This window comes from Euprymna scolopes, chromosome 23, assembly GCF_053919585.1.
Source record: "Euprymna scolopes isolate OS-2025 chromosome 23, ASM5391958v1, whole genome shotgun sequence".
Taxonomy (NCBI): domain Eukaryota; kingdom Metazoa; phylum Mollusca; class Cephalopoda; order Sepiida; family Sepiolidae; genus Euprymna; species Euprymna scolopes.
The window spans coordinates 55,088,534-55,101,540 of record NC_136504.1 but is presented as its reverse complement, the minus strand read 5'-3'; the positions used below and the strand labels follow the sequence as shown (position 1 = coordinate 55,101,540).

Sequence of the window (13,007 nt, the reverse complement as noted above, 5' to 3'; positions counted from 1 at the left end):
CAGGTTGAATTTCTTGTCCTTTACTTTTCCAGGTTTAATAAAATCTTAAGAATATTACTTTTCATGCGCGCATTTTTCCATATAATCCATGATTTTTCCAGGCATTGCTATTGTATTAATATATAAATTTATAATATTTATTAATGATTGTCAAAAAAAAATTAGCTCTCAAACACACATTTATGCAATATTTATCATTCAATCACAGTAGTTCCGAGCCAGGGTCTCTACTGAGACTGCGGTTCATGAATTTGTGATCTGTATAGAGCGTAAACTAACAAAAAAGAAGATGGCACTCGGTGTCTTTTTAGATATCGTTGGAGCTTTTGACAACATACCCTTCAGTAGTATGTTCAAGTCGCTACGAGAACTCAATGTGCCACCAGTACTCATCTGATGGATTGAGTATATGGTGAGGCACAGAACAGTTCAAGTAGAACTGCTGAGGGCAACTGTTAAAAGGGAAGTAGTTAAATGAAACCCTCAAAGTGGGATTTTATCACCTTTACTATGGAACTGTATGCTGAATCCTCTTTTAAAGGAGTTTAAAAATAGGAATATTTATGCCCAGGCTGATGCTGATGACATTGCAGTGCTGGTCGCGGGTTCAAAAGCATCATTGGTCAGACGCATTCCCAAAATGGGACTACATTTTTCATCAAATGTGATAACGAAAAATTTGAGTTCATTCAAAGAATATGTATATCATAGAATTCACTAATATTTTTAATCGATAAATTCACCATTTTTTGCTATAAAATCATAAGGAGAGTTAAAAAAAATTAGTTATTAAAAAAAAGTTCGGTTTTTTAATTATAAAAAAAAACGATACACGGGATTGAACCTAAAATCTTTCCACCAACCCCTGGTACTCTAACCGTTACGCTAACATGTCATATTGGCAAAATCGCAATAAAAAATATTTATATACAAAAAAAGTTATGCAAAATAAAAAAAAAGCGTTAGTCACTTATGTACTTACTCTCCTGTTTGTGAACCCACATATTTTGTTGTAACTTTTTTTCTACTGAACCTATTTTCGAAATTATTTTTTCAAAATGTAGCTAATGAGGTGTTCTATCCAACTATATAACCTGTTTGAAATTTGGTTGCGAACGGAATTAGTGGTGGGGGTTTGAATGTGTCTCGATTCATTCAATTTCGGACTTAAGCATATATTCAACCAACCACTACCGTGGTTGAATGATATATATATGAAAGATATTGGTATATTTTTTTTTTTTTATTCAAAATATGTTAATATAAAATCATGCCAATACAAGAAACTTCTTTTGTTTTTTTTGTTGTTTTTTTTATGGCATTGAAGAAAATCCTAAACTGATCAAAATGGAATAAATGAACTGAAGAAGACCTTTAGACTGGACATATACTTTTACAAGAAGAGAAATTGATTTCATCATTTCATAGCGACTTTGCAGTCAAGGGCCAGCCAGAGAGTGGTGGTGATAACAGGAAAAATCTCAGCATATGAAATGGACAACGAGAAAGAAAGCTTTACGATTCTCACTGTGTTGACACGGCCGTCACAATATTTGAACACAGTATGATGCGGTAGAGACACAGTGATGATGAAGAGAGAAAAACAAGATGAAAGAAACAGACTGATATTCTTCCGCCTTGAAAGAGAAAAATCAAGGGCTATATTAAAAAAAAAAAAAAAAACTGGAATAAGATTTAATAACAGTTTAAATAATCATCAATTCTTAATACGTTTGTTTCCCCGTGAACCTAACAAGCCCATAAATCCTAATCTTCCAGTAGTCTGTGGGCCATATAAACGAAATAGACGCATAAAAAAAATCGTCTTTCACTTTGACAAAAAAACAAACAAACAAACAAAACAAACAAACAAAAAACAGACTGATATCCCTCCGCCTGATTCCGGCTATGGATTTTTATTCTCGACTCCCAAAATCAACAGACTAGATCATTCCTGTAATGATCTGGTCCTTGTTGATTGCAGTGTAAATGCTGATTATGTGCAGTTCTAGGAGGTCCACCCTCCCAGGCTTCACCTTCCTTCGTTACGAAGGGGCTAGTTTATTGTTAATCGCTCGAGACGCCCTTACCCGGGAATGCCAACTATGCTGGCCAGGCACTTTTTGCAGGTCAGAGTGCCTCTCCTGCGAGCGCTGATTTCTCAATCACACTTTCCAATTTAGATGTCACTTTTCTTGCAGTGGGAGGGAACCAAATAATCCCCCTTCCGCATTGAAAGAAAAAGACTAAGGGGACTAAGTTTAAAAACTGGAATACAATATAATAAGTTACAAAATCTTCTTCAATACTTTATGTATTTTTGTCACTGTTCACCTGAAAAACCCATTAATGCTTAATCCTTAGGCCTTCATAAGTGAGATAGATAAAGGGAAAAGGTCGTCTTCCGCTTTAACTGAAAAAAAAATCTCGGTTTTTTTTGGAGATAAAAGAAAAAAAATTATTTTTTTTAAATTAAATTTATCAACTTTGACTAATCTGCAAACAGAGTATAGTCATTGAGAGAGATAATCGATTTTCCCCCTTTCTTTTTAATAATAAATAGATCATTTTTATAATCCAGATTAATCTTGTAATATGCTTCATCAAACCGTTGCCAATCGTTGTTAATGATCAACCATAAGTAACAACAGGTGGGCATATTCGTCCTGCCTATTTTGCCACGCCTATTAGTAAAGATTTTTTTGCCCCCCCCCCCCCCCCCCGACAAAAGGAGGGTGGACCTGTAAATTCACCCTCATCCGTTTGTCTGTCTGGACTTTTCTCAATAACTACGCCTTGGAATTTTTGTAAATTTTGCACAAACATTAAACATGATATGAGTAAAAAAGTAACAGAACAGATTTTCCGGGAAAACTCCGTCCCCTCTCACACACACCCTGGGGTGCCTTTCAGGTTAAAATGGCTAAAATTGACACTTTTGTGCTTATTAAAAAAATTGATGCCTTGGATATTTTACAAAACTTTCTGAAAAGTTGTAACTGATTTCTATATAATTTTATTTGCCTATACTTCGCAATAACTTTTGGGTGTGCCCCAGGGGCTCTTTTAGAGCTAATGAAAACACTCCATTTTTGGGACTATTTTACCATATTCGTCCAAAATATTCTGTGTATGTCTATTTAGCAGTTTTGCATGGTGCTGAACTCAAATTTAAATATGTGACGGCCTTGGGGACTTTTGGGGCTAAATGGGGGGGGGGGGGGCGATGAACTTAGTCATTTCTTTTTGCATAGTGCAGAACTCAAATTTACATGTTAAGACTTAAAACTGCACTGTTTGTTCATTTGCATCAGGATTTGATGCCTCCTGGGAACTTTTGGGACTAAATGGAGGGGGGGGGGGCAAATGTTGAACTTAATCATTTTTTTATGCCTCGTTCATTGTGCACTCACAGGGACTATGCATGCTTCATTTGTCTTTTACTGGGGTGACCGCTTATCAAGTCCCAGATGCCACTCAAGGATAAGGGTTAATTAGTGTCAAATGAAATAACATCATGATAATTGATAATGGTGGAAATTGGATAGAATTTAGTTATTTAATAGAACGCCTTGACAAGAACTTGCTTACGCTGGATTTGAAAACGACTATATTATAGTCAGCTGGGAAGTAGCCCTATGGTATTGTGTTCCATAGACAGGTAGTTTTACGAGAAAAGGTTTTCTTGTGGAGTTTTCGTTTAGTTTTAGGCACTGATAAAGCATAAGGGAAATTAAAGACAGTGGTTGTAAATAAGCGAGTGTTCGCTGTGAATGTTTTACAGGGGAAGGGAGGCATAGATTGACATTCAGTCAGGTTTCTTTGACAGAAACCCAACACACTTGGGGTCCAGCATAAAGGCGTTACATTTGGGGATAAAGTCATTAATGATATACAAATTAAATGTACTTTGTATGAACACAAATCTCTGCACTAAAATTGTAGTTCTTGTCAGTTTATTCACAAACTACTAACATTTTGAAAAAAGACTATGTTTGTCCTGAAAGTATATTATCCAGAGTACTTGGATAAATATGTATAACTTTGATAATGGTGGTGCTGGTTGTGCGGTTGCTCCTGCTGTTGTTGCTGCTGCTGGTGATGATGATTCTAAAAAAGGCGTCCAATGCATGCCAGTATGTAAATCATCATCATCATCATCATCATCATCATCAGCAGCAGCAGCAGTAGTAGTAGTAGTAGTTTAACGTAGGTCTTACATAGTGGCATGCGTTGAGCACCCTTTTAGAAATTGACTTTCAAGCTAACCTATCTTTTGCCAGGTCTTTATTTTTATAAATCAATAAAAAAAAAATCAAATTTTTCTTGAACACTCTGCAGAAGTTTTAGGTTATAAATAGAATAAAACAAAGTTGTCTGGCAAACAAACAAACAAACAAACAAACAAACAAACAAACAAACAAACAAACAGATGACATGATATCCTTGTTCCATTCAGAGGACATTTGCCATTACTGTAGCTTATATCCCTGATAGTAGCCCCCAACATCAAAATGGCAATGTACCTTATTTGGGGTGAAAATGTAATAAAAAAAATTTTTTAATTCAATATTAAAAATGTCAAAGTTCGTTAGTATAGTGTGGTTACACCATACTTACTGATCAATGAATATTTGGAACAGACATTAACATTCTAGGACTCACATAACTCATAGTCACAGAACAGAACTTCTTATCCAAAAAGACATTACTATTTCAAAGATGTTGACTCATTTTCTTGCATGTGTGTTTCTCTTAGCTAAATATTTCCCACTTGTTGGCCTGTCGACAGTTGGTAGGTCATTTATCTCCCTTTCACAATGGAAAGATTATACACAAACTCAGAGACATGGGATTTGAAAAGCCAGCACCCTAAAAGAAGAGTAATCTGGTCAAACAAAATTGCCTGGACAACCCCATTGGGCACCTCAGATGATTAACAATAAACTAACCACTCCTCAAATGACCAGAAGGTAAAGCCTGGGAAAGTGGCCTTCTTAGAATTGCAGAGGACCATATGTCACATCAACAAAGAACAAGGTCATTCTAGCAGAAAATGCCCCAAACTCTGTCAGTATGATTTTTTTTATAAAATAGCCACCACGGAGGGCAGATAGTATTTATATATCTCTTTCCAACGGTGGGAAGATTGGATATAAAGTCAAGATTTAAAAAGCTAGAGGAAAAGCACTCCTGGGCAGCCCTGTCAACATTCCTACTGAGGTAATTAGAAATAAACCAAGCTCTTCTTAAATGGCTAGAAGATAAAGCCTGGAAAGGTGGATCTTCTAGAACTGCACAGGACCATACCGCAGATTGACAGGAGAAGACCACATCAGCAGAGAATGCACAGGATTGATAATATTGTCAAGGGAGCGAAATTATCCCATAACATAGTTATTGGATTAGATTCAATTAATAATTAAAATTTTTATTATATAATAATATAATATAATATAATATAATATAATAACATTGGTATTTTTTACAACCTTACCAGTGTAGTTTACCTCCTAGAAAGAAATCAAACTTTACTTTTTTTTTCTTTGACTAATACGTTTCAACGGCCTTTACAGATAATATGAAAGAAGGAATTTTTGAAAAATAATAAAACTTTTACATTTTAGAATAGGGATCACTTTTCTATCTAAATTTAACGTAAAATGAGCACCCACTTCTTAGTCACGTAATGGTCAACAGTAGATGTAATCGTAAGCATTTTTTCAAGTTTGGTTGCAGGGGTTGGGGAGAAAGGAGGAATGGGTGGGGGTGGGGGTAGGGTCATAAGTTCCAAACATTTTAAAAACACGTAGAAACATTTAGGAGAGGTAATTGTTTTACCTTTCTAATAAATTATAGCAAAGAACAAAAGGCACAAAAGAAATACAAACTTCCTTTTTTAAACAATAACAACGAAGAGTATTTTATTTGTAGCAGGCCAGGCTGATAAAAGGGAAGAAATAAAAGAAAGTTCTTTTAAGGTCCTCGAAGGTCAGTCAGTACCGTGTCGTCCCCGGCTGGATAACAGTTGTCTCAAATCGAGACCGTCAATGCTATAGCGAGATCTCTAGTGGACAGGGAACGAAAGAGGATAGATGTTGCTAGGCTGGCGGTCCGGATCAGACTGGCTGGCGTGACGTTCCCCCCTCCAGACTTTTAAGGAGCAGATGAATCAATGCGCCTGTTAGCTGATTAGTCAGCCTGTGGCCGGAGAACTCAGAGGGGGCGGGGCATCGGGGCATTGATACACCAAAGAAAATAGTTTTCTGTGACTGCTACAAACACTTCAAATATTAGAGACGCGGCTTAAAATTTATAACTCCACCAATCCACCATTTCCACATTCTTTTTAAAATAAGATTTACCTTGAAAAGGCCTCACCGTTAAATATTACTTAATCAATTAATTATTATTTCCTGAAATTTTTAAAACTAGGGTACAATAATCCTTGCACTTTTTTCGTCTTTTGTTAATCAACAGATTATTATCGATTGGACACTATTTTTTTCATTTAGGATAGGATTCCATGTTTTCGTTCTTAAATCAACTTCCGTGTCTAAAGCCAACTTTGAGACGAACTATTTTTAGTCGCGGAGGGGGGGGGGCAAAGAACCAGTCACCATTACCCTTTGTTATATATTAAATAAAGTAGTTGAAAAAAAACAATCATTTTTTTTCTTACAGAAGTTACTTTTTGTAATTAATCAGAAGTGAGTTTCCAGGGCATTCATCGTTAAGCCCAAATTTCAGCTTCTTGTTTCTTATCAATGTTTTTTTAATGTGAAATGTTTTGCGGTGGTTTTGGCATCACAAATTCTCGTATAAAAAAATTGAATGGATTTCTTAGTAAGATGGAGTTATCTCCCTCAAACCAGTGACAAATTATCCAAAAGCACCGAATTTTTTTTTCTTACAATTATTCGAATGTTTTGTTTAAGAAAAATTGCAATATCACCGCATTTTACATTTTATTTTTGCTGTAAATATTATAAAACTTTCCATTAAATGAAGTAGTTTAATAATAAAAAATTATTTTTCTTACAATTGTAAGAAAAATAGTTACCTCCTTTAGAACAATAAATTTAAATTCCGAACAACAACAACAACAACAACAACAACAACAACAATAAAAATAATTCTGTAAAAAAAAAAAAAAAAAAATTTTGCAAAAGAAATCAGCAAAAAAACAAATGAAGTAGAAATATAAAAAAATTTAACGTCTCGGCCACACAATTTTAAATTTATAATTCTATGAAGGTGAAAATGTTGAATATTCCATTGACGATACAAAAAAAAGGTTTTATTTTCTTTTTCATTGAAAATTCACATAATAAAATAGCTAGTGATACATGGATTAAAATGATTTAATCTATAGTATTATTAATATTTATTTAATAAAAAATAAATTAAATTAAAAAATAAATGCCCCGGGTGAGGATCGAACTCACGACCTTCAGATTGCTCTAGTTCGATTTGATTATGAGACTGACGCGCTGCCTACTGCGCTACCGAGGCACATGAGTTGTTAGCGTTCTAAATAGTCTTGATATTCTCGAGGTACTGACGTCATGTTTGGGTGGATTTTGTAACGATGGCAACGGAGAAGGTTTGCTGACACGGAAATTTTCGAATCGAGTTTAACGAAACAATGACTGCCATTCTATGCAATTGGCTTAATGACGATGTTCAGCTTTCCAAGAAAGTCGGTATGTTCGTGTTTAACTCAATCTTAATTGAAATTATTTTTAAAAATAAAAATAGTTACATTTTTTATTAATTCTTTTTAAATCTATTCTGAATTTGGTTTAGTCGACACACGACGAACAAAAATGAAAATAATAAACCCGATGAGATGAGGTCTTCACAACAAATAGGGTGAGGGTAGACATGGTTGTCCTCGTGGGGAGACAAATAGGAAAATTAGGGTCAAAGCCCCATGATGATGATGATGATAATAATAATAATAATAATAATAATAATAATAATAATAATAATAATAATAATAATAATAATAATAAAGTCTAAGAAAAGAATAAAAAAACCAAAAAGAATCTAAACTCCTAATTTTAATAATAATAAAACGTTTCATTTGTACTTTTACAAATGCCTTAGTCCGTTCTTTTATATGATAGGGGCGCGTCAAAAATAGTTTTTTTTCTCGGTTTAGGAAGAATAAATCCCTTGCGTTAATAAAACTTTTGGACAAAGTCTCTGGCATGTCTCTATGTGCGTTTCTTGCTTATACACATCAAATTATTTTTTATTTATTTATAAGTATTTTTTAAAACATTTTGTAAAAATAAGTTTCCTTTCTCTCTCTTTTTTAAAAATACACTTGACGAAAAAAAACGGAAATTAATTTATTTAACTACTTTCGTTAATTTTAGACGCTCAACGTACAAACACTCTTACCCATAAACTAAGTTTATTTCCAGCAAAAATGACTTCTCTTCTAGCCGATATAAAAACTTCGAAATCAGTTTCAAATGGACCACACACACACACACACACACACACACACACACACACACAGTCCCCCTCCCTCTCTCTCTCTCTCTCTCTCTCTCTCTCTCTCTCTCTCTCTCTCTCTCTCTCCATTTTTATTATAAAAAGAAAGGATGATTGGGCGATTGGCATTGTCAGGATACCTTCTTTTCTGTTGACGTGCGAAATTAAAAAGTGATTTTAAAGCCTTTAAACCGTTCAATATATTAGAAAGTAATTTTTTTCGAATTAAATTTTATCAACGAAAATAAATCACAGATTAGTTCCTTTTTTTTTTTTTTTTCTAATTATATATGTACATAAATAATAAATATACGTATATATGTATACATACATATTTTTGGGTCTCCCGACAAAAGGAGAGTGAACCTAACCTGTAAATTCACCCTTGTCTGTTCGCCCGTTCGTCTGTACGCACTTTTCTCACTAACTACGCCATGGAATTTTTAAAAATTTTCCGCAAACATTAAACATGATATGAGTAAAAAAAGTAACAGAATTGATTTTTCGGAAAACTCCTGTTGCCCCCCCCCCGGGTGCTTTTCTGGTTAAAATGGCTAAAATAGATACTTTTGTGCTTATCAAAAAAAAAAAAAAAAAAAAAAAAAAATGATGCCTTGGATAGTTTACAAAACTTTCTGAAAAGTTGTAACTAACTGATTTCTATATAATTTTGTTTGTCTATACTTCGCGATAGCTCTCCTTGGGTGTGTCCCAGGGGGCTCTTTTAGGGCTAATAAAAACACTCCATTTTGGGAGATCTATTTTATTAATATCGTCCAAAATTTTCTGTTTAGCAGTTTTACATGGTGATTGGTGATGGCTGAACTCAAATTTAAATATGTTAAGTGAAGTCCTTGGGGACTTTGGGGGCTAAATGGGAGAGGTGTGTGCAAATGATGAACTTAGTCATTTTTTTTTTTTTTTTTTTTTTTTTTTTTTTGCAGAACTCAAATTTAAATATGTTAAGGCCTAAAACTGCACCATTTGTTCATTTTCACCAGGATTTGACGTCCACTTGCGACACTAATTGTATCAACCGTTGAATCCAGTAATTTGGTAAAAATTCACAAATAAAATAAAATACGAGTTAAAATAAGCTATCAATCTTATAAATGCTTTCTTTGCAATAATACCCAGAGTGATCGTTAAATTTATAATTATTTCAGTCCATTGCAATATTAAATTACTTTGATTTTCGAAAGCAGAATTTTTTATTTTGGAAACTATTAAAATATCGTCTGCTAAAAAGCAGACGATATTTTAATATTCAATAACATTAAAATATTTTTTTTTATCATTTTGGTTTAAAAAATGAGAGAGTCTTCACTAAAACGAAAAAGTTATTTAAAAATTGTTAGAAAGATATGAAGAATATTTCTTGAAATATTTTACAAAATTATCTCAAGAATCTTTTCAGTCAAATTTAGATTTATGGCAATTAATTTAGGCGGACCTGGAGAAAATTGCACCCCTTCCTTTATATTTTTTATTTTCGTTTTTGTTTTATGTTTTTCGTTGGAGTATTATCGAATGGACACTTGTTGATTATCAAAAAAAAAAAAAAAAAAAAAGAAGTCAATATTTAAAAAGTACTTAATTTCTAATATAACGTTCTAGTAAATCGATCAGTCGATCGATCACCCATTTTAGAACTATTCGACGTTTTTTTTTTTACAAGAATTGGATGCGCGCGCGAAAACAAACATGGCGACCAGTGTAAACAATGCGGTATACAGACCAGAATACCCCTAAAAATTAACTTTCTAAAGGTAATCCTTTAGTTGGTACTCTAGCGCATATTCATTGCACTTAGATTGTCAATGTCGGGCGAAAAAACTTGAAGAATGCGTATTAAAAAAAAAAAAAAAACAATTCGAAAAAAAATTCGTCCGGACATAACTTTTGTAAACGTTAGATGAAGAAACTTGAAGATAACCATAAATATGTATATAAAATAATCGGAGAAAGTGAAATTTAAAAAAAAAAGTGAAATTTAAAAAAAGGCTAAACTGCTGAAAAAAAAAGGCTAAATTCGCGAAATTTGGCTTAAAAATATCGAGTGGTTCTAAAATGGGTGATCGATATACAGGAACGTTGCATTAGAAATTGAGTACCCCTTACAAATATTGACTTTTCATTTTTTTTTTTTATAATCTGGTAGAGTAATGAAAAAAGGATGAAAATAGAACAAAATATAAGGGGGGGGGGCAGAGTGTTACCATCAGAACAGCTTTAGATATTTGCTTAACGCATGTTGGGATAGCTTTATCTCTGTCACCAAAGTGTTGGAACAAACTGCTGTTCCAAGCATTGGGGCACGTATAAATGAACACAGTTTACGTTGGACTGGTAATTTTGTTTGTCTTCAGATGACAGACTGCCCAGCAGGTGGTTTTTATTTAAAAATGAAGACAACGAAAGGAAGTCTCATTTTAACATTTAATAAACAACTTTATTTGTTATTTTCGTTAGTAGCTTTGGTAGAAGAGTACAGGAGAGAAACAGGTTAGTAGGTTGAAGTGTTCTTGTGTAGAGATAGAATTAATATCATGCCGGCTGGTTGAAGAAGAGAACTGTTCAGTTCCGCATATATGTGTTTATAGATATCTCACTAATGATGCAATTCTCTATCTATATAAAAGCCAAGTACGTCCAAGGATGGAGTACTGTTGCCACATCTGGGCAGGAGCTGCTAAAACCAGCCTATCCTGCCTTGACAGAGTACAAAATAAACTTTGTGGCTTTGTGGGTGATGCCCTTTTCTCTTCCCTGCAACCTCTCTCCCACAGAAGAGACGTTGCGAGCCTATCTTTATTTTATCAGTATTTCCATGGCAAGTGCCCGTCTGAGCTCTAATCTCTCGTCCCCCCTCGCTAATCTTTCTCGAAAAACACCCGTCTAGCCGGAAACCACTGTCAATAATTTTCCCCACTCTTTATCTGTGCCTAAATCAAAACGTAGATTCCATGAACAAAGCTTCTTTCTTAGAACTGCACACCTGTGGAACTCTCTGCCACTTGCTTGTTTCCCTCCTGACTTCAACTTGGATGTCTTCAAGTCCAACATAAACAAATTCCTGATGAACCGCCCCCTTAAGTAATGACACTTTATCAAATCTCCGATACTAACTATTACTATGACACTATCCCATTGATTACTGTACATACAATAACCCTTATCCCCGAGTGGCTTCTGGGCCTTGATAAGTATTGACCTCCATGTAAAAAAAATAAAGATAGTAGCCGTCGGTACAAAGGAAGCCGGTTAAAAGAAAGAAAGGGGCAAGAGTTTTCAGTGTGTGTGTGTGTGTGTGTCGGTGTGTGTGTGTGTGTCGGTGTTGTGCGTGAGTGTGAGTTGTATGTTCTTTAACATGACAAAGAATGTTCGTTTGGGTACAGCACGTGGAAATAAAGATGAGTTTGAAGAGAGCCATAGCTAGCTCGTTGTATTCATGTTCTGCTTGGGTCTGCAGCCCCAGGCAAAGTCTGCTCCCAGGCAGGGTCAGGATCAAAGAGGATTAAAGGTTCGTGATTTCGCCTTATATGTACTCTGTCATGTGATTGAGAGCTGGCTTGTGATTGGACAAGCCAGGAATAAATGGCTTTCAAATCTCGAAATTGTGAGAAGTAGCTTCTGCTCGTTTGTAGCGGCTGCTACAGGTTTATGGGGAACTAACTGGGCACACTTATTCACAAGTGGTTCAAAGATTATCTCAAAGACGATTTGAAAAGTTTTCGAATTGATGCTGGAGGATGGCTGCAGATAGATCAAGCTGGTGGAAGGCGATTTGTGAAAGCAGATGAGAATAGGATGGAAGAGTAAGGTGGAGACAGGATGTCGTACCCCAAGCACATGTAGGAAATAAGGAGCAGCTAACATGTTAATGCTTACAATTTGGTAATCATATCACATGCTGGTTTGGTGAATCAACAATGAGTGCATCTACGGCAGAATCAAACATATTACGATTATCACCACAGATCATACCTGCCATTTTTGTCGTATGTAAAAGTCTAGGTAGACCTAAAGAAAGTTATATGTAAATCTGACCCTATCAGAACAGATCAAGAAAAACTTTTTTAGAGCAGTAGTGGAGACAATGCTGTTTTATGCACTCTCAGTAAAAAACTTGAAAATAAGTTAGATGGAACTTACACTAGAATGCTCGGAGCAGTGTTAAATTTAAACTAGAAAACACACCCGACCATTAGCCATCTGTATGGTCAGCTTCCCGGGATCTCTTCATTAAAAAGAGAAAGAACAGGATATGCCGGATATTGCTACAGAAGAAAAAATGAGGTTGTTAGTGATGTGGAACTGTGGAATCTTAAACATGGAACCGTTAAAGTACACAAAATTATTGATAAAAGACACTGGCTTACAACTTGAGGATCTTCCTAAGTCCATGGAAGATAGAGACATGTGGAGGGAAAGAGTCAATTTGGTCCGGGCAACCCACCTGATACAATCATGAGACCTAAAGAAAAATATCCGCACCT

The 13,007-nt window shown here is 34.9% G+C and overlaps 1 protein-coding gene and 1 non-coding gene across 6 annotated transcripts in view; one reads left to right on the top strand and one right to left on the bottom strand.

Moving 5' to 3' along the window:
- LOC145245905 (sperm flagellar protein 2-like) overlaps positions 1-13,007 on the top strand; it is a 259,599-nt gene that overhangs the window by 37,822 nt on the left and 208,770 nt on the right. For 2 of the 5 annotated variants that reach the window (XM_080107642.1, XM_080107643.1), the window contains exon 1: positions 7,554-7,706. The exons of 2 other annotated variants lie outside the window; for them this stretch is intronic. In XM_080107642.1, coding sequence (XP_079963768.1) covers positions 7,649-7,706 — 58 coding nt within the window. In that variant the 5' untranslated portion in view covers positions 7,554-7,648. Of the gene's footprint in view, positions 1-7,550; positions 7,707-13,007 lie in introns of those variants that run through there. One more of the 5 variants, XM_080107641.1, reaches the window with a different exon arrangement.
- On the bottom strand, positions 7,424-7,515 carry Trnam-cau (transfer RNA methionine (anticodon CAU)). Its single transcript is given in 2 exon segments — positions 7,424-7,459; positions 7,479-7,515. It is a non-coding gene; the product is annotated as a tRNA-Met (tRNA).